Source organism: Hyperoodon ampullatus (genome assembly GCF_949752795.1).
Source record: "Hyperoodon ampullatus genome assembly, chromosome: 16".
Lineage (NCBI taxonomy): Eukaryota > Metazoa > Chordata > Mammalia > Artiodactyla > Ziphiidae > Hyperoodon > Hyperoodon ampullatus.
Window position 1 is genome coordinate 27,403,618 of NC_136929.1, and position 25,543 is coordinate 27,429,160.

The 25,543-nt window shown below is 40.0% G+C and overlaps 1 protein-coding gene across 1 annotated transcript in view; it reads right to left on the minus strand.

Moving 5' to 3' along the window:
• SCEL (sciellin) overlaps nucleotides 1–25,543 on the minus strand; it is a 132,266-nt gene that overhangs the window by 50,249 nt on the left and 56,474 nt on the right. The window contains exons 10-14 of the mRNA XM_079721556.1: nucleotides 20,306–20,386; nucleotides 17,615–17,680; nucleotides 15,714–15,773; nucleotides 4,617–4,661; nucleotides 2,913–2,972 (exon numbers count right to left, since the gene is read on the minus strand). Coding sequence (XP_079577682.1) covers nucleotides 2,913–2,972; nucleotides 4,617–4,661; nucleotides 15,714–15,773; nucleotides 17,615–17,680; nucleotides 20,306–20,386 — 312 coding nt within the window. The remainder of the gene's footprint in view (nucleotides 1–2,912; nucleotides 2,973–4,616; nucleotides 4,662–15,713; nucleotides 15,774–17,614; nucleotides 17,681–20,305; nucleotides 20,387–25,543) is intronic.

Sequence of the window (25,543 nt, forward strand, 5' to 3'; positions counted from 1 at the left end):
TTTTTTGATTTCATCTTTGATTTCTTCAGTGATCTCTTGGTTATTAAGTAGTGTATTGTTTAGCCTCCACGTGTTTGTATTTTTTACAGTTTTTTTCCTTTAATTGATATCTTGTCTCATAGCATTGTTGTCAGAAAAGATACTTGATACGATATCAGTTTTTGAAAATTTACCAAGGCTTGATCTATCCTGGAGAATGTTCCATGAGCACTTGAGAAGAAAGTGTATTCAGTTGTTTTTGGATGGAATGTCCTGTAAATATCAATTAAGTCCATCTTGTTTAATGCATCATTTAAAGCTTGTGTTTCCTTATTTATTTTCATTTTGGATGACCTGTCCATTGGTGAAAGTGGTGTGTTAAGTCCCCTACTATGATTGTGTTAGTGTTGATTTCCCCTTTTATGGTTGTTAGCATTTGCCTTATGTATTTTGGTGCTCCTATGTTGGGTGCATAAATATTTACAATTGTTATATGTTCTTCTTGGATTGATCCCTTGATCATTATGTAGTGTTCATCTTTGTCTCTTGTAATAGTCTTTATTTTAAAGTCTATTTTGCCTGCTATGAGAATTACTACTCCAGCTTTCTTTTTATTTCCATTTGCATGAAGTATCATTTTCATCCCCTCACTTTAGTCTGTTTGTGTCCCTAGGTCTGAAGTGGGTCTCTTGTAGACAGCATATATATGGGTCTTGTTTTTGTATCCATTCAGCCAGTCTATGTCTTTTGGTTGGAGCATTTATTCCATTTACATTTTAGGTAATTATCAATATGTATGTTCCTATTACCATTTTCTTAATTGTTTTGGGTTTTTTATTGTAGGTCTTTTCCTTCTCTTATGTTTCCTGCCTAGAGAAGTTACTTTAGTATTTGTTGTAAAGCTGGTTTGGTAGTGCTGAATTCTCTTAGTTTTTGCTTGTCTGTGAAGGTTTTAATTTCTCCATTGAATCTGAATGAGATCCTTGCTGTGTAGAGTAATCTTGGTTGTAGGTTTTTCCCTTTCATCACTTTAAATATGTCCTGCCAATCCCTTCGGGGTTGCAGAGTTTCTGCTGAAAGATCAGCTGTTAACTTTATGGGGATTCCCTTGTATGTTATTTTTGTTTTTGCCTTGCTGCTTTTAATATTTGTTCTTTGTATTTAATTTTTAATAGTTTGATTAATATGTATCTTGGTGTGTTTCTCTTTGGATTTATCCAGTATGGGACTCTCTGTGCTTCCTGGATTTGATTGACTATTTCCTTTCCCATATTAGGGAAGTTTTCAACTATAATGTCTTTAAATATTTTCTCAGTCCCTCTCTTTTTTTCTTCTTCTGGGATCCCTATAATTTGAATGTTCTTGTGGGTTTTTTTTTTTTTTTTGCGGTACACGGGCCTCTCACTGTTGTGGTCTCTCCCGTTGCGGAGCACAGGCTCCGGACGCACAGGCTCAGCGGCCATGGCTCACAGACCCAGCCGCTCCACGGCATGTGGGATCTTCCTGGACTGGGGCATGAACCCGCATCCCCTGCATCGGCAGGCGGACTCTCAACCACTGCACCACCAGCGAAGCCCGAATGTTGTTGTGTTTAATGTTGTCCCAGAGATCTCTGAGGCTGTCCTCAATTCTTTTCATTCTTTTTCTTTATTCTGCTCTGTGGTAGTTATTTCCACTATTTTATCTTCCAGGTCACTTATCTGTTCCTCTGCCCCAGTTATTCTGCTATTGATTCCTTCTTAGAGGATGTTTAGTTTCATTTTCTGAAGTTCATTTCTTAAAAAATCTGAAATCTCATCTTGTCCTGTAAAGCTCATACAACCACTTTCAGAGAACTGACTGCTTTCCCTCTTCATCTGTTCCCCATTTGGAAAAAAAAAAAATCACCTGTAATAATGTATGCACATTCACATTATAGTAATATGTTGTTAATAAGTGTTCAGTGTCTGAATGGAGTTTGTGATTGCCCACACTTTTCGTTATATAGACTTTGTTGTGTTCTACATCAGAGAGGGTTAAGAAGGCATACTGCTGAGTTTGACTTGGAATGCTAGAATACCCATCTGTGCACAGCTTGGCACAGATCAATGGTTTTTAAAGACAACCAGGACAATAGAAATAATCATCATGTTAGGAAAAGGCAAATCTATTGAGACACTGAATACAAGGTAAACAGCCAATCTGGAGAAAAAGCAGTAGGGACCTCAGAAATCTTTATCCTTTGTCATTCTTGACTGTTCTGGGATGTTCTTTAATGAAACTGTCAAAAGTTTGATTTCTTTCAACATGAAAAATAATGTCAGTAGTAATTCATTTTCTAGTATATCAGTGTCAGTCTAGAACTATAAGTTAACCTCTTTAAATGCTCTTTAAATTAATGGTTACTGATCATTAATTAATCTTTTTTATGATACAAAATAAATAAAAGCATTGCTTTTGACCTTGAGATGTTTACAAGTGTATCTGAGTGATATACATATGAAGTGACTCAATCAAGATTCCAACTGAAAAATGCCTTAGTCCCTTAGAAAGACTTCAGTGGTGAGGGGCTATGCTCCCAGCATCAAAATGTCCTATAGTGAACATATTTAGTTCATAAGCCAGCCTACTGTTCACTACTTATAATGGTCAGTTTGATTTCTTTCACTTTTAGATGTAAAAGGGAACTTAAGAGACCATCTAGATCATACCCTTCATTTTATGGACTGAAGAAACAGAGGTCTCCAGAGGTTAAGCCATTTGTCCAGGGTCGCCCAGATTGATGTTGGTGGCAGAGCCAGTACCAAGACACCCACCCATCTCTTGACCCTGATAAAGTGCCTCTTCCACCAGCCTGTCTGACTTTTGTCTTGAGCAGGGGGTCTCCCCCAGGAAATGGCATACAGTTTAGGACTCAATCAAAGAAGGCTGTATGAGTCTCAATCACATCTTACCCTTTGCCATCTTTGTCTGTCCGTGTATTCACAACAATGAGATTTTCAGGGCTTTTGGGTCTATAAAACACAAAGAAATTCAAATAAAAGACTGCATATTGAAATAAAATTGTGTGCTATCTTGAAAGGTCAGATACAGTAAAAATTCTTCATGAATTGCTCATTTACTCTTACTGAATAGAGCAGCAGAAATCCTTCCGGGCAATCATGTCCGAACTAAATGTACAATACTGAGTACACTGCCCCATCTGCAAGTACATTTTTATGCCAGAGGACATAACTCCTTTCCAGCTAATAATGTCTGAAAGAATAAAACAAGCAATCTGGGAGATCATATTTTCAGGTTAGAGACAGATGCACTTACATTTTCTCTGTTGGCTCTGCCTTAAGATTTGCTCTAAAGAGACCATCAATACCCTGATTTCTTTAAGTGTACTGAACAAAAAGTCTCATCAGTGCTAATAATGGATACTTAACTCATAAAAACATAGACCAGTTTACATCTAAGACAGGAAAAAAAGGTGGTTAGGAAAGATGAGCTACAATTCTTGAAATCACTTTATTCCAAACAGGTATCTTCCTAGACCCAAAATTTAAATTGCAGTGGACCTTAAAGAAAAGACAAGACAAGATACAGACTGGGGATCTACAAGCTGTAATAGGTTCATGGATGTGTTGTTTGGGTTCATGGAGTGTTTTTGTTTTTTATGTGGACCAATATTTACAAAGCTGGCCATGACATGTAGACACCTGGAGTTTCAGGATCTCCTGAAAGTGTCCTGCAACTTTAGGCTCAAATTCTCACGTGGCAACATCAGCTGGAGCTGAGAAACAGCTGGGCTCTCCTGGACAGGGCGCTCCCTCTACGTTACAGAGCCAGCTCCCTTCACTCATCTATCCCTGCCTGGTCCCAGTACGTCCTGAAGTCTGATTCTTAATCTAATGCCTCCTCTCTTTATAGATAAGAAAACTGACATTTGCTTTGTTTCTTCTTCACTTTGGTCCCCGCCCGTTTTGTATGTTAGTGTGCCAAGTAACAGAGAGAGAACTAAAATTGCACAGACCTCTAACACAAACCTCAATTAATATGATCTTTAAGTTATGCAATTACAAATGGCTCATAATAAGGAGATAATGTTAACTAAGAAAATGAGTGGTTTTTGTAGTGGTTCAACTACAAGTATTCAGTGACCAAACCAAACTGTTTACATACTAATATATTAGTATTTCAGGAAGAGAAATGTGGTTATTTTTATAACTGCCTTACTAAACACTGGTGTGTGAAAATCAAAGACACTTCAATATTAGTGTCTTTAAATTGTAATAACCATTTATAATAATGATGAAACGATTTCTGCAAGCTTTTTATTCAAGATTTGTAGGACACTTTTTTTTTTTTTTGCGGTACGCGGGCCTCTCACTGCCGTGGCCTCTCCCGTTGCGGAGCACAGGCTCCGGACGCGCAGGCTCAGAGGCCATGGCCCACGGGCCCAGCCGCTCCGCAGAATGTGGGATCTTCCCGGACCGGGGCACGAACCCATTTCCCCTGCATCGGCAGGCGGACTCTCAACCACTGCGCCACCAGGGAAGCCCTGTAGGACACTTTTGACTAGCCCAGTATATGGGTCCTCATGCTCAAATACTGAAAAATAACAAAGCAAATTCAGTAATAAAGCAAAAAAAATAGATGTTTTTAAATCTTTCCTGTTCAAGCTTTTGTTCATTTTGATGAGATTATCTAATTCTTCACTTTGGGGAGAGAAAAGAATATCTTACATTAGTAAAATCCGGGGGCAGATTCAGCTTAAAACAACTATTTCTGAATTCTCTGAAGTTCAACGTATGTCCCACATTTATCATCCACGAAAATCCTCTCTATCTTTCAAAGCTCTCCTCAAACACCCCTTTCGCCAAGAAATCTTTCCCAGTCCTTTAACTGAATAGAGTCCCCTACATTTTTGGAAGCCTTGCAGCGTTGCGGATTTTTGTATCTCCTTTACGGTACCTATATTGCTATACTTTGTAATATAGTAATCATACACTTGTCTCATGTTAATGTCCTTGCTTCTACCAATACTAGTGTACATAGAGACACATACACACACACACACAGACACACACACACACCACTTAAAATTTCAAAATGTATTTTATATTGGATCCTCTTCAGTGTTTAATACAGGGTTTTTCACACAGTAGATGCTTAATACAGGTTTTACTTGAATCAACAAATACAGGTATGTTGACTAATTATAGATTCTATCTTTGCATAATGTACTTGCACAAAGCAGCTATTGGAAAACACTCATTTATCAATAAGTCTGGCTTTTTTCTTGAATTCTACTCTCCCTTATTCCAGTTCAGCTACACTTGCTCTCCTGTTTCCATACTTGTGAACTGTAAAGACTCTACTGACTGCTTCTTCAGGAGCTACTTGTTTAAGCTAACCCCCTGGGTTCTGGAATATTCCTTAGAACCACAGGAGCTCAGCCCTCTCCCCAAGGAAGGCAGCCACAGTGGTTTTTCGTTCCTGTTTGCTCCTCACAACATATCCTCTCCTCAACCCTTCTATCCACCCACTTCACTCCCATTTCTCTTGCCTTCCCCACCCAGTTTTCCAGTTCACAAGTCTTGGTTTTCCCTTCTTCCTGCTCTAGCCTCACACATTTTCCACACTTCCTGAATGTTCCTCTTTCTTCTCAAGTCATCACTGATGTTGACCAGGAGGCCATGAGGCCAAGTAACTTGGTGGTTAGACATTCAGGTTCCCAAGTCAGGGGTACCTGGATTCTAGTCAGGGATTCACCACTTATTAGTTGATGACTCTGGGTGAGTTACCTAACCTCTTGCTCTCTCAATTTTTTTCATCTGTAAAATAAGAATACTAATTGTACCTACCTCAGAAAAGAACCAATAAGTTAATGAATAGAAAGTGATTAGGATTATACCTGGCATGTCATAAACTCTCAATTAATTTTGGTAATTATAGTAAACAGTTTCCAGTCAATATTAATTTTTTCATTTAAAAATGCTCATTATATTTATTTTTTAAACTGAATTTAGAGGCACCAAGACTTTGGCTCAGCCTTAGAGAGCTACGGTCATTGAGTCAGTAATGTGCTTAGAAGATGTCTGGCATAGCAGATCACCAGAATAACTATTGGAACAGTTCTCTCAGGGATCTGAAAAACTCATTCAATCAACAGCCATCACAGAGATGAATCGTTTCAAGTAATATTGCATATTCAATGGAAGAATTGAAGTCTGAGAATAAATATAGAAATATGAAAGTTGCTGACCCTGACAAAAAATGGATTAACGTTCTATCCTTGTGTGGGACAAACACTACCCAGTGCCCTGACACAATGCTGTGTTCATTTCTTATTTGAAATTCTACCTTCCAACACTGAGGCTACAAATCTGTTCCATGTCCCCAAGGGAAAGCGCAAACTCTAAATTTTAGCCCTAGACCTTTCTGACTGGTGAGTCACAATGATGAGATCAGGATTTGGGCCTCCATGAGAAAATTAACATAAATCATGAGAAGACACTCTGTGGGAAATTAAGTGAAATGGGGGCTGCATTCTGAACAAAGGAGTTGAGCTTTCAAAAAGGCCTTAAATTGATGAAAGCTTCGGATATTAAATTTCACCATTGCATTTACAATAAATTAAATGCTCTTAGTCAGATAGAAGTAAGAGTTCATTTTTCAAAGGAGTATTACAAAGCAATAAGATAAATAAAGCTATATCTCATCCCTCTAGACAGTCCACAGTAACGATTCTCAGCTATCGATGCAAAAGACATTTCCCCTGGCCCACGTCAAAGCAACAGCTTCTCCCCATGAAGAACGTATCTGCCTGTGGAATTCGTGCATCCTGGTGAGGGAGAGGGGACAGGAAAGTTAAACTAAATGCAGCTCTCACTGTTTTTGCTTGACTTGCGCCAAACCATAAGTGCCCTTCAGCATCGCTCAGCTATCTCTCCCTTAAACACCCACCAAAAATCTATCCAGTCCAAAAAACTGTCCAATCCCTATTAAAAATAAAATATTACCTCAAACAAAAATAATTAAATAAAATTAGAGATCTAGGCACTTAGACAACAAAGAAATGAAAACATTCAGGATACTTTCGACTATCTCTGTCTGGATCTAGAGCTACTACTTTGTCCATGAGTTTGCAGCAAAGAGCTAAGTGTCACTTCTGTTTCTTTTCTTCAGTTCTTTGACTGAGACTGCACTCCTAATAACATTCTTAGCACTGCTAAATTCCATTAAACAAGGAAAAATTTTGTAGGCACAGGATTTAAACTATGGAATGTTTATACTCAAGGTTTTCTCACTGCTCATCATTGTTTTACCATTATCTACTATATAAACACTTCTACTTTGCACAAAACATTGTGTCAGACTTTGCAGATGATAGATGGTGAGTAAGACAAAATATCTGCTCTAAGAGATTAAAGAGATAACAAAGATGAGACATTTACATAAATACCATGAAACTATACCAAATATGATTAGTTGTTATATAATATGGATAATAGGGCTCTAATAGCTTAGAGAGGCAGAAGTCACATCTCACTGGATCACTCAGAGAAGACTTCACAGAGGAGATGGTATGTGATCTGGATCTTGAAAAATGGGTAGCACTTGGATGGATGGATATGGTGGCCATGAGGTTGGAAAAGGCCACCATGTGGATGGAATGGTATAAACAAAGGCAGAGGCTCCGGAAACTACAGAAAGGAAGTGATTAGATTTGGTACTGCATGTAGGATAAATGTAAGGGTGAATTCAGAAATTGCTAAGGAATGTTAGGTTGGAGACAGGTTAACAAAAGCATTGAATGAGGCTATACGTAACTGAACAGGCAATGGGGAGCCAGGTGGAGTGACTTTTCCAGCAGAATCATAGAAAGAAAACTCTGGCAGTGATGGGTAGTAATCGTCTACTGGGGGGAGAGATGAGGAGTGTAAGTCAATCTGGATACCTATTCTGATTACCTGTGATGGAACCAATGACTGTTTGAACTGGGGTGAGGTTCTGGGGGTGTGCAGGGCATTTTAGACATTTAATCCATATGTGCCTAATACTACACAAAGGGGTCAAGACGTGAAAGAATCAAAAATGATTCTGGGGGGACCTTCAAGATGGCGGAGGAGTAAGACGTGGAGATCACCTTCCTCCCCACAAATACATCTACACGTGGAACAACTCCTACAGAACACCTACTGAACGCTGGCAGAAGACCTCAGACCTCCCAAAAGGCAAGAAACTCCCCACGTACCTGGGTAGGGCAAAAGAAAAAAGAAAAAACAGAGACAAAAGAATAGGAACGGGACCCGCACCAGTGGGAGGGAGCTGTGAAGGAGGAAAGGTTTCCACACACTAGGAAGCCCCTTCACAGACGGAGACTGTGGGTGGCAGAGGGGGGGAAGCTTCGGAGCCGCGGAGGAGAGCGCAGCAACAGGGATGCAGAGGGCAAAGCGGAGAGACTCCCGCACAGAGGATCGGTGCCGACCAGCACCCACCAGCCTGAGAGGCTTCTGTGCTCACCCGCCGGGGCGGGAGGGGCTGGGAGCAGAGGCTCGGGCTTCAGAGGTCGGATCCCAGGGAGAGGACTGGGGTTGGCGGTGTGAATACAGCCTGAAGGGGTTAGTGCGCCACAGCTAGCTGGGAGGGAGTCTGGGAAAAAGTCTGGAGCTGCCGAAGAGACAAGAGACTTTTTCTTGCCTCTTTGTTTCCTGGAGCGTGAGGAGAGGGGATTAAGAGCGCCGCTTAAAGGAGCTCCAGAGACGGGCTCGAGCCGCGGCTAACAGTGCGGACCCCAGAGATGGGCATGAGACACTAAAGCTGCTGCTGCCGCCACCAAGAAGCCTGTCTGCGAGCACAGGTCACTCTCCACACCTCCCTCCCGGGAGCCCGTGCAGCCCACCACTGCCAGGGTCCCGGGATCCAGGGACAACTTCCACGGGACAACGCACGGCGCGCCTCGGGCTGGTGCAACGTCATGCCGGCCTCTGCCGCCACAGGCTCGCCCCGCACTCCGTACCCCTCCCTCCCCCCAGGCTGAGCGAGCCAGAGCCGCTGAATCAGCTGCTCCTTTAACCCCGTCCTGTCTGAGCGAAGAACAGATGCCCTCAGGCGACCTACACGCAGAGGTGGGGCCAAATCCAAGGCTGAACCCCAGGAGCTGTGCGAGCAAAGAAGAGAAAGGGAAATCTCTCCTAGCAGCCTCAGGAGCAGCGGATTAAATCTCCACAGTCAACCTGATGTATGTTGCATCTGTGGAATACCTGAACAGACAACGAATCATCCCAAATTGAGGAGGTGGACTTTGGGAGCAACTGTAGACTTGGGGTTTGCTTTCTGCATCTAATTTTTTTCTGGTTTTATGTTTATCTCAGTTTAGTATTAAGAGCTTACTATAATTGGTAGATATGTTTATTGATTTGGTTGCTCTCTTCCTTTATTTTATATATATATATATTTTTTTTCCTTTTTCTCTTTTTGTGAGTGTGTATCTGTATGCTTCTTTGTGTGATTTTCTCTGTATAGGTTTTCTTTTACCATTTGTCCTAGGGTTCCATTTGTCCTTTTTTTTTTTTAATAGTTTTTAGTGCTTGTTATCATTGGTGGAATTGTTTATTGGTTTGGTTGCTCATTTCTTTTCCTTTTTTTATTACTTTTTAATTTTTTTATTTTAATAATTAAAAAATGTTTTATTTTAATTATTTTCTTTTTTCCTTTTTTTTCTCCCTTTTCTTCTGAGCTGTGTGGCTGACAGGGTCTTGATGCTCCGGCCGGGTGTCAGGCCTGAGCCTCCGAGGTGGGAGAGCCGAGTTCAGGACATTGGTCAAACAGTGACCTCTTGACCCCACATAATATCAATAAGGGAGAGCTCTCCCAGAGATCTCCATCTCAATGCTAAGACCCAGCTCCACTCAACAACCACTGCTGGATGCCCCATGCCAAATGACTATCAAGACAGGAAAATAACCCCGCCCATTAGCAGAGAGGCTGCCTAAAATGATACTAAGTTCACAGACACCCCAAAACACACCACCGGACACGTTCCTGCCCACCAGAAAGACAAGATCCAGCCTCATCCACCAGAAAACAGGCACCAGTCCCCTTCACCAGGAATCCTACACAACCCACTGAACCAACGTTACCCACTGGGGGCAGACACCAAAAACAACGGGAACTACAAACTTGCAGCCTGTGAAAAGGAGACCCCAAACACAGTAAGTTAAGCAAAATGAGAAGACAGAGAAATACACAACAGATGAAGGAGCAAGGTAAAAACCCACCAGACCAAACAAATGAAGAGGAAATAGGCAGTCTACCTGAAAAATAATTCAGAGTAATGATAGTAAAGATGATCCAAAATCTTGGAAACAGAGGGAGAAAATATAAGAAACATTTAACAAGGACCTAGAAGAACTAAAGAGCAAACAAACAATGAGGAACAACAAAATAAATGAAATTAAAAATTCTCTGGAAGGAGTCAATAGCAGAATAACTGGGGCTGAGGAACGGATAAGTGACCTGGAAGATAAAATAGTGGAAATAACTACAGCAGAGCAGAATAAAGAAAAAAGCATGAAAAGAATTGAGGACAGTCTGAGAGAGTTCTGGAAAAACATTAAATGCACTGACATTCGAATTATAGGGGTCCCAGAAGAAGAAGAGGAAAAGAAAGGGACTGAGAAAATATTTGAAGAGATTATAGTTGACAACTTCTGTAATATGTGAAACGAAATAGTCAGTAAGTCCAGGAGGAGCAGAGAGTCCCACACAGGATAAATCCAAGGAGAAACACACCAAGGTACATATTAATCAAATTATCAAAAATTAAATACAAAGAAAAAATATTAAACACAGCAAGGGCAAAACAACAAATATTATACAAGGGAATCCCCAAAAGGTAAACAGCTGATCTTTCAGCAGAAACTCTGCAACACAGAAGGGTGTGGCAGGACATATTTAAAGTGATGAAAGGGAAAAACCTACAGTCAAGATTACTCTACCCAGCAAGGATTCAGATTCGAATGAGAAATTAAAACATTTATAGACAAGAAAAAGCTAAGAGAATTCAGCACCACCAAACCAGCTTTACAACAAATACTAAAGGAACTTCTCTAGGCAGGAAACACAAGAGAAGGAAAAGACCTAAAATAACAAACCCAACACAATTAAGAAAATGGTAATAGGAACATACATATCAATAATTCCTTAAAGGTAAATGGAATAAATGCTCCAACCAAAAGACATAGACTGGCTGAATGGATGCAAAAACAAGACCCATATATATGCTGTTTACAAGACACCCACTTCAGACGTAGTGACACATACAGACTGAAAGTGAGGGGATGGAAAAAGATATTCCATGAAAATGGAAATCAAAAGAAAGCTGGAGTAGCAATTCTCATATCAGACAAAAAAAACTTTAAAATATAGACTATACTATTACAAGAGACAAAGAAGGATACTACATAATGATCAAGGGATCAATCCAAGAAGAAGATATAACAGTTGTAAATATTTATGCACCCAACATAGGAGCACCTCAACACATAAGGCAAATACTAACAGCCACAAAAGGGGAAATTGCCAGTAATGCAATAATAGTAGGGGACTTTAACACTCCACTTTCACCAATGTACAGATCACCCAAAATGAAAATAAATAAGGAAAAACAAGCTTTAAATGATACATTAAACAAGATGGACTTAATTGATATTTATACCACATTGCATCCAAAAACAACAGAACACTCTTTATTCTCAAGTGCTCAGGGAACATTCTCGAGGATAGATCATATCTTGGGTCACAATCAAGCCTTGGTAAATTAAAAAAAACTGAAATCGTATCAAGTATCCTTTCTGACCAAAATGCTGTGAGAATAGAAATCAGTTACAGGGGGGAAAAAAGTAGAAAACACAAACACATGAAGGCTAAACAATACGTTACTAAATAAGCAAGAGATCACTGAAGGAATGAAAGAGGAAATCAGAAAGTACCTAGAGACAAATGACAATGAAAACACAACAACCCAAAACCTATGGGATGCAGCAAAAGCAGTTCTATGAGGGAAGTTTACGGCAATACAATCCTACCTCAAAAAACAAGAAACATCTCAAATAAATAACCTAAACTTACACCTAAAGCAATTAGAGAAAGAAGAACAAAACAAATCCAAAGCTAGCAGAAGGAAAGAAATCATAAAGATCAGATCAGAAATAAATGAAAAAGAAATGAAGGAAATGATAGCAAAGATCAATAAAACTAAAAAGCTGGTTCTTTGAGAAGATAAACAAAATTGATAAACCATCAGCCATATGCATCAAGAAAAAAAGGGAGAAGACTCAAATCAACAGAATTAGAAATGAAAAAGGAGACATAACAACTGACACTGCAGAAATACAAAGGATCATGAAAGATTACTACAAGCAACTATATGCCAATAAAATGGACAACCTGGAAGAAATCAACAAATTCTTAGAAAAGCACAAACTTCCAAGACTGAACCAGGAAGAAATAGAAAATATGAATAGACCAATCACAAGCACTGAAATTGAGACTGTGATTAAAAATCTTCCAACAAACAAAAGCCCAGGACCAGATGGCTTCACAGGTGAATTCTATCAAACATTTACAGAAGAGCTAACACCTATCCTTCTCAAACTCTTCCAAAATAGAGCAGAGGGAGGAACACTCCCAAACTCATTCTACGAGGCCCCCATCACCTTGATACCAAAACCAGACAAGGATGTCACAAAGAAAGAAAACTACAGACCAATATCACTGAAGAACATAGATGCAAAAATCCTCAACAAAATACTAGCAAACAGAATCCAACAGCACATTAAAAGGATCATACACCATGATCAAGTCGGGTTTATTCCAGGAATGCAAGGATTCTTCAATGTATGCAAATCAAACAACGTGATACACCATATTAACAAATTGAAGGAGAAAAGCCATATGATCATCTCAATAGATGCAGAGAAAGCTTTTGACAAAATTCAACACCGATTTATGATAAAAACCCTGCAGAAAGTAGGCATAGAGGGAACTTTCCTCAACATAATAAAGGCCATATATGACAAACCCACAGCCAACATCGTCCTCAATGGTGAAAAACTGAAACCATTTCCACTAAGCTCAGGAACAAGACAAGGTTGCCCACTCTCACCACTCTTATTCAACATAGTTTTGGAAGTTTTAGCCACAGCAATCAGAGAAGAAAAGGAAATAAAAGGAATCCAAATTGGAAAGGAAGAAGTAAAGCTGTCACTGTTTGCAGATGACATGATACTATACATAGAGAATCCTAAAGATGCTACCAGAAAACTACTAGAGCTAATCAATGAATTTGGTAAAGTAGCAGGATACAAAATTAATGCACAGAAATCTCTGGCATTCCTATACACTAATGATGAAAAATCTGTAAGTGAAATTAAGGAAACACTCCCATTTACCATTGCAACAAAAAGAATAAAATATCTAGGAATAAACCTACCTAAGGAGACAAAAGACCTGTATGCAGAAAATTATAAGACACTGATGAAAGAAATTAAAGATGATACAAATAGATGGAGAGATATACCATGCTCCTGGATTGGAAGAATCAATATTGTGAAAATGACTATACTACCCAAAGCAATCTACAGATTCAATGCATCCCTATCAAACTACCACTGGCATTTTTCACAGAACTAGAGCAAAAAATTCAAAATTTGTTTGGAAAAACAAAAGACCCCGAATAGCCAAAGCAATGTTGATAACGAAAAACGGAACTGGAGGAATCAGGCTCCCTGACTTCAGACTATACTACAAAGCTACAGTAATCAAGACAGTATGGCACTGGCACAAAAACAGAAAGATAGATCAATGGAACAGGATAGAAAGCCCAGAGATAAACCCACACAGATATGGTCACCTTATCTTGATAAAGGAGGCAGGAATGTACAGTGGAGAAAGGACAGCCTCTTCAATAAGTGGTGCTGGGAAAACTGGACAGGGACATGTAAAAGTATGAGATTAGATCACTCCCTGACACCATACACAAAAATAAGCTCAAAATGGATTAAAGACCTAAATGTAAGGCCAGAAACTATCAAACTCTTAGAGGAAAACATAGGCAGAACACTCTATGACATAAATCACAGCAAGATCCTTTTTGACCCACCTCTTAGAGAAATGGAAATAAAAACAAAAATAAACAAATGGGACCTAATGAAACTTAAAAGCTGTTGCACAGCAAAGGAAACCATAAACAAGATGAAAAGACAACCCTCAGAATGGGAGAAAATATTTGCAAATGAAGCAATGGACAAAGGATTAATCTCCAAAATTTATAAGCAGCTCATGCAGCTCAATAGCAAAAAAACAAACAACCCAATCCAAAAATGCGCAGAAGACCTAAATAGACATTTCTCCAAAGAAGATATACAGACTGCCAACAAACACATGAAAGAATGCTCAACATCATTAATCATTAGAGAAATGCAAATCAAAAGTACAATGAGATATCATCTCACACCGGTCAGAATGGCCATCATCAAGAAATCTAGAAACAATAAATGCTGGAGCAGGTGTGGAGAAAAGGGAACACTCTTGCACTGCTGGTGGGAATGTGAATTGGTACAGCCGCTATGGAGAACAGTATGGAGGTTCCTTAAAAAACTTAAAATAGAACTACCATATGACCCAGCAATCCCGCTACTAGGCATATAGCCTGAGAAAACCATAATTCAAAAAGAGACATGTACCACAATGTTCATTGCAGCTCCATTTACAATAGCCAGGAGATGGAAACAACCTAAGTGTCCATCATTGGATGAATGGATAAAGAAGATGTGTCACATATATACAATGGAATATTACTCAGCCTTAAAAAGAAACAAAATTGAGTTATTTGTAGTGAGGTGGATGGACCTAGAGACTGTCATACAGAGTGAAGTAAGTCAGAAAGAGAAAAACAAATACTGTATGCTAACACATATATAAGGAATATAAAAAAAAAAAATGGTACTGAAGTACCTAGGGGCAGAACAGTAATAGAGACGTATACGTAGAGAACGGACTTGAGGACATGGGGCGGGGGAAGGGTAAGCTGTCACAAAGTGAGAGAGTGTCATTGACATATATACACTACGAAATGTAAAATAGATAGCTAGTGGGAAGTAGCCTTATAGCACAGGGAGATCAGCTTGGTGCTTTGTGACCTCCTAGAGGGGTGGGATGGGGAGGGTGGGAGGGAGGATGATGCAAGAGGGAAGAGATATGGGGATATATGTATACATATAGCTGATTCACTTTGTTATAAAGCAGAAACTAACACACCATTGTAAAGTAATTATACTCCAATAAGCATGTTAAAAAAAAAAAAAAAAGGTTCCAGAAAGGTGATCTTGCCTAAATGAAAGAAACGGGAGAAGGCGGGAAATAGCACATTTGGGGAGGAAGTTGAAAATAGCTTAGGATATTCTAAATGGGCGTGCTGGGGAGACAGATAAATAAGGATCTGGGTCAGCAACATAAATACAGGACTCAGGGTTTGGAGTAAGGTCACCACCATGGACAACTATGGTGACCGGGATGAGCATTACTCACCAGAAGAGAAAGCAGAGGATGAAGAGTGTCCATAAATGTTAGTACCACCCATTTCTAATTACCACGCGAATCTAGAGAGCCTGAGTCTTTCTTCTTTGAAATTATATGTGATAAACAACATTTGAAACAAAAAGAGAAGAAAAATGCAAGTTCAAAAGCTCTTGAGCTCTCACCCCTTGTCAGCTTTCTGAAATGAAGTGGCCTCTTTGACGATGTTTTCAAGATCCTGACTCCTTCAAACAAACAAACTCAAGTCAATGACAGTAGAGCTACCTTAGAAGGAGCTAAAATGTCTTATCTGTGTTCAGTGAAGAAAGCAAAACTCCAAGTGTTATCAGGAGTTACTGAGTTTAACTGAATAACAAAATAGTCTGTCATGTCAGCTCACGGCATTCACACACACACACACACACACACACACACACCAGTCACTCCACCTGGGCATTGGCTCTGCCATCTACTGCTCACTGAAATAACTACAGTTTCTCCTAAAGACTTATACTGGTTGTACACAATTTATATACTTAAAAGGATATGGATAAATTGGGAGATTGGGATTGACACATACACACTACTATATATAAAATAGATAACTAATAAGAACCTGCTGTATAGCACAGAGAACTCTACTCAATACTCTGTAATGGCCTATATGGGAAAAGAATCTAAAAAAAAAGGGTGGATATTTAAAAAAAAAAAAAACGATATGAAAAAGAAAATTCAATTAACTGCAAAAGTAAACACAGAAACATGTTCCGAAGTTTTTCTACCAACCAAGGAGCATTAAGCAACATATTCAGATGATCAGTTAGTCCCTTATATGAGGTGAAAGTATCTGTCTTCTTACGTTTCCAAAGGGAAAGAAAGTACATTTAAAACTGTAGCTGAGCTTGAATCCCCTCTGGTCTCCCTAGGTCATGAAAAGGAATAATAAGGGAAATCCTTATAGCTTTACCTGTAATTAAGACCTGTGCTTCATAAACGATATCTTAGAAAGTTAATAGGGTTCCATGAAGATAGAATTTTGTAGTCAAGTAAATTTGGGAAACATAACCGACTTTTAGAGATTTGGAATATGTATAAGCACACTCAAGGTTCTGGGAAGTTCATGATAGAGAGCTCTATTCCATTGTGTTTCCTAAACATGTGGGCAATTAAATGCTTCTTTCACAAAACATTCATTGACATCTTGTGGCACATGGAACATAGTTTGGGAAACGCTGAGATAGATCTGTACCTTAAGGTACTAGGTACAAGGTACTCTCCCCAAAGGTAAGATATGTGTGTGATGCATGCCTGAGAGTCAAGGGAGATAATAAAGAAAATAAAAAGTAAGTAAGTTTGGCACTTTGAAAAATGTGTTTCAGTCAAAAAAAATTGTCTAAGAAAATTGGCTTATTATAATGGTTAAGATGGTAAATTAATGTTAGGTTTTTAGCCATAATAAAAAATTGGTTTATCATATTGATAGACCTATAAAATAACATTGTTCAAAAACTAATTTTAAAAATAGTGTTTTTCAAATAAATAAATAAATATCCAAAACAAATACTAAATTGGATGGGATGTTCAAGACAACAGGCGTAAACTAGCACTGTCAGGAGGAAGCCTTGCTCAAAAGCATCAACACAATTTGTAAGTCTTTTTCTGATGGTGCAGGTGAAGCTGAATATGATCTTGTTATACAGCCAATTCTAGCAAAGCTTTTGCAGATGTTCAGCCAAATAACTATATTTCCACCTATTCACTTACACGTCAACAACAGCTGTATCATAAACCTTGGGACAAGTGCTAGGAATAAAGAGATGTTTTCCTGTCTTAAGGGGTTTATTCTGTTTTCATGTTCAGACAATTTTGGTTGCTCATAATGTAATGCTTAGAATAGAAACAAAAGGAATAAAATTCTGTAGGTACATATAAAAACATTTATTACCCACTATTGAAGTCAGCTGGAAAACTGATTTGTCTATTTTATTATTAATTTTAGGTATGTTTGTGTTCCAATAAAGTATACTTTATCATATCTACAATTACACAGATATAGATATATAGATATAGATATAGATCACTGTACCTTGTATTTCTTTCAGCAGATCTGTTGGTTTCTGTATATGCACTTGGTTTAGGTGGACATATCTGCCTATATTTTTCAAGTTAAAGATAATGTCTGTTAGGTAAGAAAACACTTCTCTGTTAGATTTAAATTTATGAGAAAACATTTACATTCAAAGAGATGAAAGTGTGTTTGAACAATAGCACTACTGGAGATAAAAATCTTCTAAATATGTTCATGTTCATTTTAGTTTAGTTTCCAGTCATCAATAAAGAATTTTTACACTTATCTCTATTAGATAATGATACAATATTTTTAAATAATAAGAATCGGGGCTTCCCTGGTGGCTCAGTGGTTAAGAGTCCGCCTGCCAATGCAGGGGACACGGGTTCGAGCCCTGGTCCGGGAAGATCCCACATGCCACGGAGCAGCTGAGCTCCTGTGCCACAGCTACTGAAGCCCACACTCTGGAGGCCGTGAGCCACAAATGCTGAGCCCGTATGCCACAACTGTTGAGGCCCGCGTGCCTAGAGCCCGTGCTCTGCAACGGGAGAGGCCACCTCAGTAAGAAGCCTGCACACTGCAACAAAGACCCAATGCAGCCAAAAATAAATAAATAAAATAAATATAAAAAACAATAAGAAGAATCATTTTTTGTTAGGTATCAGAGGGATTTTTTTCTCAAAGGTTTATCCCATTTGAATACTATCAAGAAATATGTTTGCTCAGATAAGATGGTAAACACTTTCATATTTCCAGTACACCCACCACATTGAGAAAGACCACATTGAGTTGTTAGAATTAAATTTTACAGTGCTAGGTTCTGTTACAATTTATGATATAAGACTTTTCTCTGCTCTTTTTCTAAGTATCTGTTTGGCCTACTTATACATTCTTGCTTGTTCTCAAGAAATTATAGTCAACTATTTTTTTGTACTCCTGAGGACATGTGTTAATTACATAGGAAACACTTCCCTTTCATATTCTTTCATTAAAGTCATCTTGCTGTGATTAAAGTAATCAGGGTTTTAACATGCAAGTTGTCCTCATTTTATATTTAAGACCATTTGTGGAAGAAATAAATTAGAGTAGTAAAAATGGATTAGACCAATTCCCATGGAATCTAGCTTCTTTTGAATCTGTACAAGGTCACTGCTCTAGAGTCCCGAGTTTTAGTTTAGAATTTAGGTGGTACTAACACCAACTTTTTTTAGCCCCCTAAAAAATCCTATTCAAATTAAGATTTAATTGTTCAGTAATATCAAAGTAAAAGGAAAAATAATGTAAGATAGAAAGTCTGAGAAGAAGTTATATTTAAGAGTATAATTATAACCATTGCACAAATTAAAAATTATAAATCTGGCCTATATTTTAATTAATTCAATGAAGAAGTATTCTCTTAACATTAAAAAAAAGTATCCTCTCCTCCCAAGGACAAAATCTCAAAGGTACTGTGAAATTTCACTGAATAGAAATTCAGACCTGGATTTTGGTTTTGGTTTTGTTTTTTGTGGTACACGGGCCTCTCACTGTTGTGGCCTCTCCCGTTGCGGAGCACAGGCTCCAGACGCGCAGGCTCAGCGGCCATGGCTCACGGGCCCAACCGCTCCGTGGCATGTGGGATCCTCTCGGACCGGGGCACGAACACGTGTACCCTGCATCAGCAGGCGGACTCTCAACCACTGCGCCAACAGGGAAGCCCCCGAGACCTGAGTTTTTAACTCATTAGGTTGAATGCCTAAAGCTACATAGCCCTGCCACCCAATCAGCATTTTCTGGCTGAAGTTACCCTCTTAATAAAGAATAGTTCTCAAATTGTCTTACATGTTGTCAAAAGAATCACCATCAAAAAGTAAAAATACAAGGGGCCTCCCTGGTGGCGCAGTGGTTGAGAGTCCGCCTGCCGATGCAGGGGATACGGGTTCGTGCCCCGGTCTGGGAGGATCCCATATGCCGCGGAGCGGCTGGGCCTGTGAGCCATGGCTGCTGAGCCTGCGCATCCGGAGCCTGTGCTCCGCAACGGGAGAGGCCACAACAGTGAGAGGCCCGCGTACCACAAAAAAAAAAAAAAAAAAAAAAAAAAAAAAAAAAAAAAAAGTAAAAATACAAAAGAATCAAAGGCAGGCCATTAAGCAAATCTAATGTATTCAGTCTTCATTGAGATACCATTTTTAAAATCTCTCAATAATAATGGAAATGTGCCATGTAGGTCTTGAAAAACAGTTCAATACGATACGATTAAACTGTTTAACAGGAACACATGGGAAGATGTTCAGATCTCTGAATTTGTTTTTAAGTATTAATTATAGAGCACTGGAGATTCAAAGTAGAAAAGCAAGTCTGTCTTTTTTCTTGGTTCAGAGACAAGTTAATTAGAACATTTTTTCAAAATCTGTGATAGTTTTGAAATAAATTACAAATGTCTCAATTAAAATAAGACTAAAGAACTACCCACTTCCTGGACATGACTACTGTTTAGTTTCTATATTGAAAGTGTACTTCCATAAGACAAGTAATGGCCATAAGTATCCAAAGACAAACATAAATACACGTTTGTGTGGGCAAATAGAATTAGAAAATCTTTCCAAGTGCTTCTTCAGTGAATATGCACACAAAACATACCCATGCTTTGCATAAAACAAGTCACAATTCATTTGCTTTCATTTCCCTTGAATTTCATTTTGCAAGAAATTCTGGAGTGCTAGGTCTTACCTGTTATCCCGCCTCAGCTGGTTAGGAGATGAAACAGGAGAACTGGGCTTTGGAGGTATTGGAGGGTGAACAGTTGGTTCCCTTTAGAACAGAAACAGCAGTTCATTTCACCATGGAAACACAGTAAATTTTAGCATCTATTCACCAAACGCATTTATTGTCTATATGGAAATAGCTCATGCATCTTACAACCCCTGTGCATGAGCTACCTGAAAGGCCAGGATCTTTGGAGCTCTAAACTTTAAATAAGTCAAATTAAAAGTTCATTTAATCAGATTTTTGGAAACCCTGTCCTCCCCAACTATAGTTTGAAACATAATGTGTTCTTTAAACAGCTTAATATTTTACTAGACTGTCTCACTCAAGTTGTGACATTTTGGGGCAGCAGTGCATAGCATAGTAAGTGGTTCTTGGGCATTAACATATAAGCTTCTTTAGGAATTATGTCAACTATCAAGCTGCTATGGAAACAGCAAGAAAGGTTTTTAATTCCACAGACCTCAAGGTGAAGTTGATTTGAAGCTCTTAACTAAATCTGACTTAAATATTGTCAGCACAGGCCAGTTTGATGCTGGCAAAGCTTACATACACTGTCAGCCTAAACTTTCCAACAAAATGCGAAGGCAGCCTCTGAGCTGGCATAATTTGATCACCCAGGAACTAGAGCAGGCAGTTATGGGCATATATGGGATGGAGTCAGAACTTTACCTAGGGCACGTCACTCCCCCACCCTGAAACTCCCACCTCAGTGGTTCCCCATTATCCTCAAGATAAATTCCATAAAAGTACCCCTGTGATCTAGACTCTCTGTACCCCTCTGGCTTCTGCAGCACCTTAGGGAGCAGGCAGGCTCTGGGGTCAGGCTGCCTAAATTGCCAACTGTGTGACAATGGCCTAAACTGATTCCATTTCTTCATTTGTAATAACTCTTCCACTAGGATTGTTGGGGTGTTGTCAGGACTGAATGACATCATGATTTTATTTAACACATTTATTGGTAGCCTTCTATGCACACGGCACTCTACAAAGTGGATAATTCCCCTGTTCTCAAAAGGCTTTCAATACACAAATATATGACAGATGAAGAAAAGTACTAAGAAGAAAATAAAACAGAGTAAGAGAATATAGAGTGATGGTGTGGGAACACCTGTCTGTGAGGTGAAATTTGAGCCAAGATCTGAAGGAAGTGATAAAATGAGCCATGAGGATATCGGAGGAAGAGCATATAAATATGGGCATCATCAGGTTCGAGATGGCATCTAACCCTTGAAACTGGGTGAGATCACCAAGGAAGTCAGTGCAGATAGAGACGAAAAGAGGGCCAAGCATTGACCCCTGACCGCTGCAATGTCCGGACATCAAGAATATGAGAAGGAAACAGTAAAAGAGTCTGAAAAGAAGTAGCCAAGGATAAAAGAAGAGAAATATGAGGGTGTGGTTCCAGGAAGTCAAGTGAGACAAGTGTTTCAAGAAGCACTTGATCTGTCAAGTTGCATTTGGCCATGCCAAATGCTACGGACAGAGCAAATAAAACAAGAGTGGGGAGTTACCATGGTGTTGGCAATATGGTGGTCATTGTTAACCCTGATAAGAGCAGTTTTGATGGAGCAGTGGTGAAAAAACCTTCTAGGAGTGGATTTAAGGCAAAATGGGAGGCAGAGGCATTGACGTAGATACTTCTTTTGAGGCATTTTGCAGTGAAGAGGGAAGAGAAAAATGGGACGCTACCTGAAGGTTGATAGGTCAAGGAAGGTTACTAGAGTATGTAGATATGTTGATGGGAATGATCCAGTTAAGACAGTAAATTTGATGGTGCAGGAGAATGAGCAGAAAATTGCTAGACTTGGGAAACCAGGAGACCTAGGGCACAAGGGGGGAGGTTGGTCTTGGATGGAAGCACAGAGAGCTCACTCATTTGCTCCTCACTTCAATCCCAGAGATACGTACTCTTTCTCCCTATTTTACAGATGAAAAGACTGAGGCACGGAAAGTGAATATAAATAACCCATGATGATACAGCTGGTAAGGGGCAGAGTGAGAAATCCAAACCAGGAAGTCTGGCTCCATAAGCCCTCCCCCAGCGGTGCTGCCTTCCAAGGACTCTTTGGGCAACTCCAATGGCTTAGTTGAGGTTAAGGCTCATGGAATTAAAATAAGGCTAGTAGCCGTTGTTTTCTTTTGCCATGTTCAGCGGCTTTAGGAGCAGGAACGGACTAAACAGAGAGTTGGATTTAACGAAGTTTCTAATTCAGCCAAGAAAGTGAAACAAAGAATGATGATAAGGGAAGGGGTACACAAGGAAGTGATTCCAGCGAGGGACCGTGGGGTCTGAGACGGACATGGAGGGAACTGAGGATATGAGGGGAGAGGAGCTGTGGAAAGACGGTGGAGTCAATGGATTGGTGGTTGTGGTGGGGCTGGAGAACTGGAATCAGAGGACTAGAGGGACTGAGCTGGATAGAGTAGATAAAAAGTGAGGAGATAGAAAATGGAAGCCAGAAAGGGAAAGCTTTGAAATTGAAGTTTTGTAGTGTGTGTGGTTACTTACAAGGGCAAGATCTACGGGGGGGCTGGGGTAGGACAATGGACAAGATCACTAGAGAGAAGATCAAGAAAGTGAAAGGCCAGGATGGGGAAGGATCCACTACATGGATTTGGAAATCAGCAGGCATTATGACAGGAGGGGTGTTTGTGGGAGACGATGAACCCAGTGCCAAAGTCTCCACAGAGTGAGGGTGAGTGGCTCAGAGACCTTCGGATGACTCCAGTGAGGAAGAGAAGCTCATGATGGCATGGCTTCAAAGAGGATGAGGAGTTTTAGGGAGGAGGGAGTTAAAATTGATAGGAACGAGCAATATGGAGCAAACGGGATTCCGCCTCTTCCTCCAGACCCTGTGATACATGGGATTAGAAGAAAAGCAGCCCTCACTGAGAGACGAGCCTGAAGAGGAGTGAGTTTTGATGACACTGAATGATGCATCCAGGAAGGTTCAGTGGATGGGTTTGAGGGGTTGGGATGCTGTTAGGTTGGGTCATGTTCAGCGATGCACAGAGCTCTGTGGGGATAGTCCAGGTGACAAGAAATGATCTGATCGGGGTTCCCATGGGGATCCATGGCCACAGGGATGGGGGACATGAAGGAATTAGTCCTGAAGCTTTCTGGCAGGGTGGTAGTGAGTTCCTGGGTGATGGGCAGTGGAGAAGCGGACACAGAGCCTGGTGGGTCTTCTGGTTCTTGTGTTGATGGTGGCTTTGAAGCTAGCAGGAGGGCATGCAAAGCATTAGAGCACCTCCCGGCTCAGTTTAAGTGCTGTGGCTGTTGTGCTCGTCCCATGCAAACCCAGAGCTGTAGCTGGGCCAAACCACTTGCACTTCCTAAACCCATGTCACCACAACAGCACATTCTCTCTTCTCTCGGGCATACCTCCTTCTCCCTTTCACCTGGATCCTCACCTTACCCTTCAGACTCTATCTTGGGGATTACTGTCTGTCGTGGTACCCAACGCTGTGGTGAATACATTTCTACGTCTTCCCATAGCACACCTTCTTCACAACCCATACCATGCTGTTCTGAATTACACAGAATTTTTTTGTTTCCACCCTGGCTGGACTGAAAGCCCTAAAAGGATAGTTGTATCCCAAGTACTAGGATTATATATGATGTTGGTGCCCAAGAAAGATGTGTTGAAAGGTGGAGGGATTGGCTGAAATTCTATTTGGTAAGGAGGAAAATGGGTACTGAAGAGCGGCCTAAAACTTTTAAAATCTGTTCAAGTTTAGCTGTCCCACAGAAGTCCATTGTTGATTCCACTACCTAATACCTAGTAGGTGCTGGGCGCTCAGATGAGTTATTGAGTAACATGATATGCCTGGAAAAAATAATTTATAGGAAAATAGTCGCCCCATTCTAACCTAATGTTAGATTTTACAATTAGATGTTATTTTATTTATATTGATTACCATCATCTTCCCTTCTCAAAACATATCCCTGCGTTGGGAATAATGTAATGTCACTCAAGTGATAATGTGTGTTTCATGTATCTGTGTCGATTAGCTGATTATACGCTTCTCTTCCAGGGATAGAGGAAAGGGTAAGAAGGTGGTCAGTGCCCGCTATTAATGACAAGGCACTGGATATCTGAAAACAGGCAGGAGAGCAGCAACAAGAAGGAAGGGAGGATTACAAAAAAGGAGACAAGGGATGGTGCCCAACTTTGCTTATGCCAGAATCACATTGATAAAAAGCTAAATTTCTTCCATGTAAAGTGGCTAAGCCCTCAAAGAGGTGGGTAAATATTGAGTGGGTGTGTCTGAGAGTCAAAGATGAGTAGAGAAGATCTGGGTGCACAGGAAAGAGATGGCTTGGGGAAAGAAAAGGTAGGCGTGCAGCTGTGAAGGCCAGGAAAAGCAGAGTAGCTTATTTATTTCTGAGGGTGATGCATTTACATGCCTGTTGGCCTGGGCCAGGGCAAGTCCACACTGAAGGCAATCCACCTCAAAGGAGCTTTCATTTGCATCTCTGCAGTGACAGCCACAGATGACAGAACCCCGGCCCTGGGGACAATGAGAGGAGTCATTCATGCTGTGCCAGGAGCTTGAGGCCATGCCAAGCAGGGGCATTAGAATGTGAGAGCGAGGCAGGAAGCTGTGGCCCGGAATGTTTTGAAGAGACAAAAACGAGAGACATTCATGTGGAATGATCCTGTTTGAACACCACTTTGAGACACACTGTTTAAGCTTGGATGAGTCGACCCTGGTTCTCCCCTCTGTCTTTCCCTCAACCCCATAAGACATTTGCAGGGTCAATGACACCACACTAGTGGCTATAGTTGTAAAGAATAATTTTCAGGAATCAAAAGGCAGCTTTCCCCGGCAACATGTGAAAACTTGCAGATTGCAGCCCAAAGGCCAGAGCTACTAGAAATAACACTGTCAACTTGTTTATATTTCCTCATTTTAATATGCTGCTGCAAAGATCACTTTTTTGCATTACGGCTTTTTTGGAAAATATGCTTGGCTCTGTGACTTCTGTTCCAGGCTGACTTTGAGAAGAACATTTCTATTACTCAGCACAGGTCAAGGTTGAAAGAATAATTGACTCTAAGAGTTGATGGTGAGTTTTCTTTTCACTTTCCATCATGCTTAGGTTTTGTGTCCCACAAATAGAATTTTTATTCCAACAATGGCAAAGGAGAGGGAAATTATATTTTTTTGAGTAACATGCCAACTTGGCCAAGT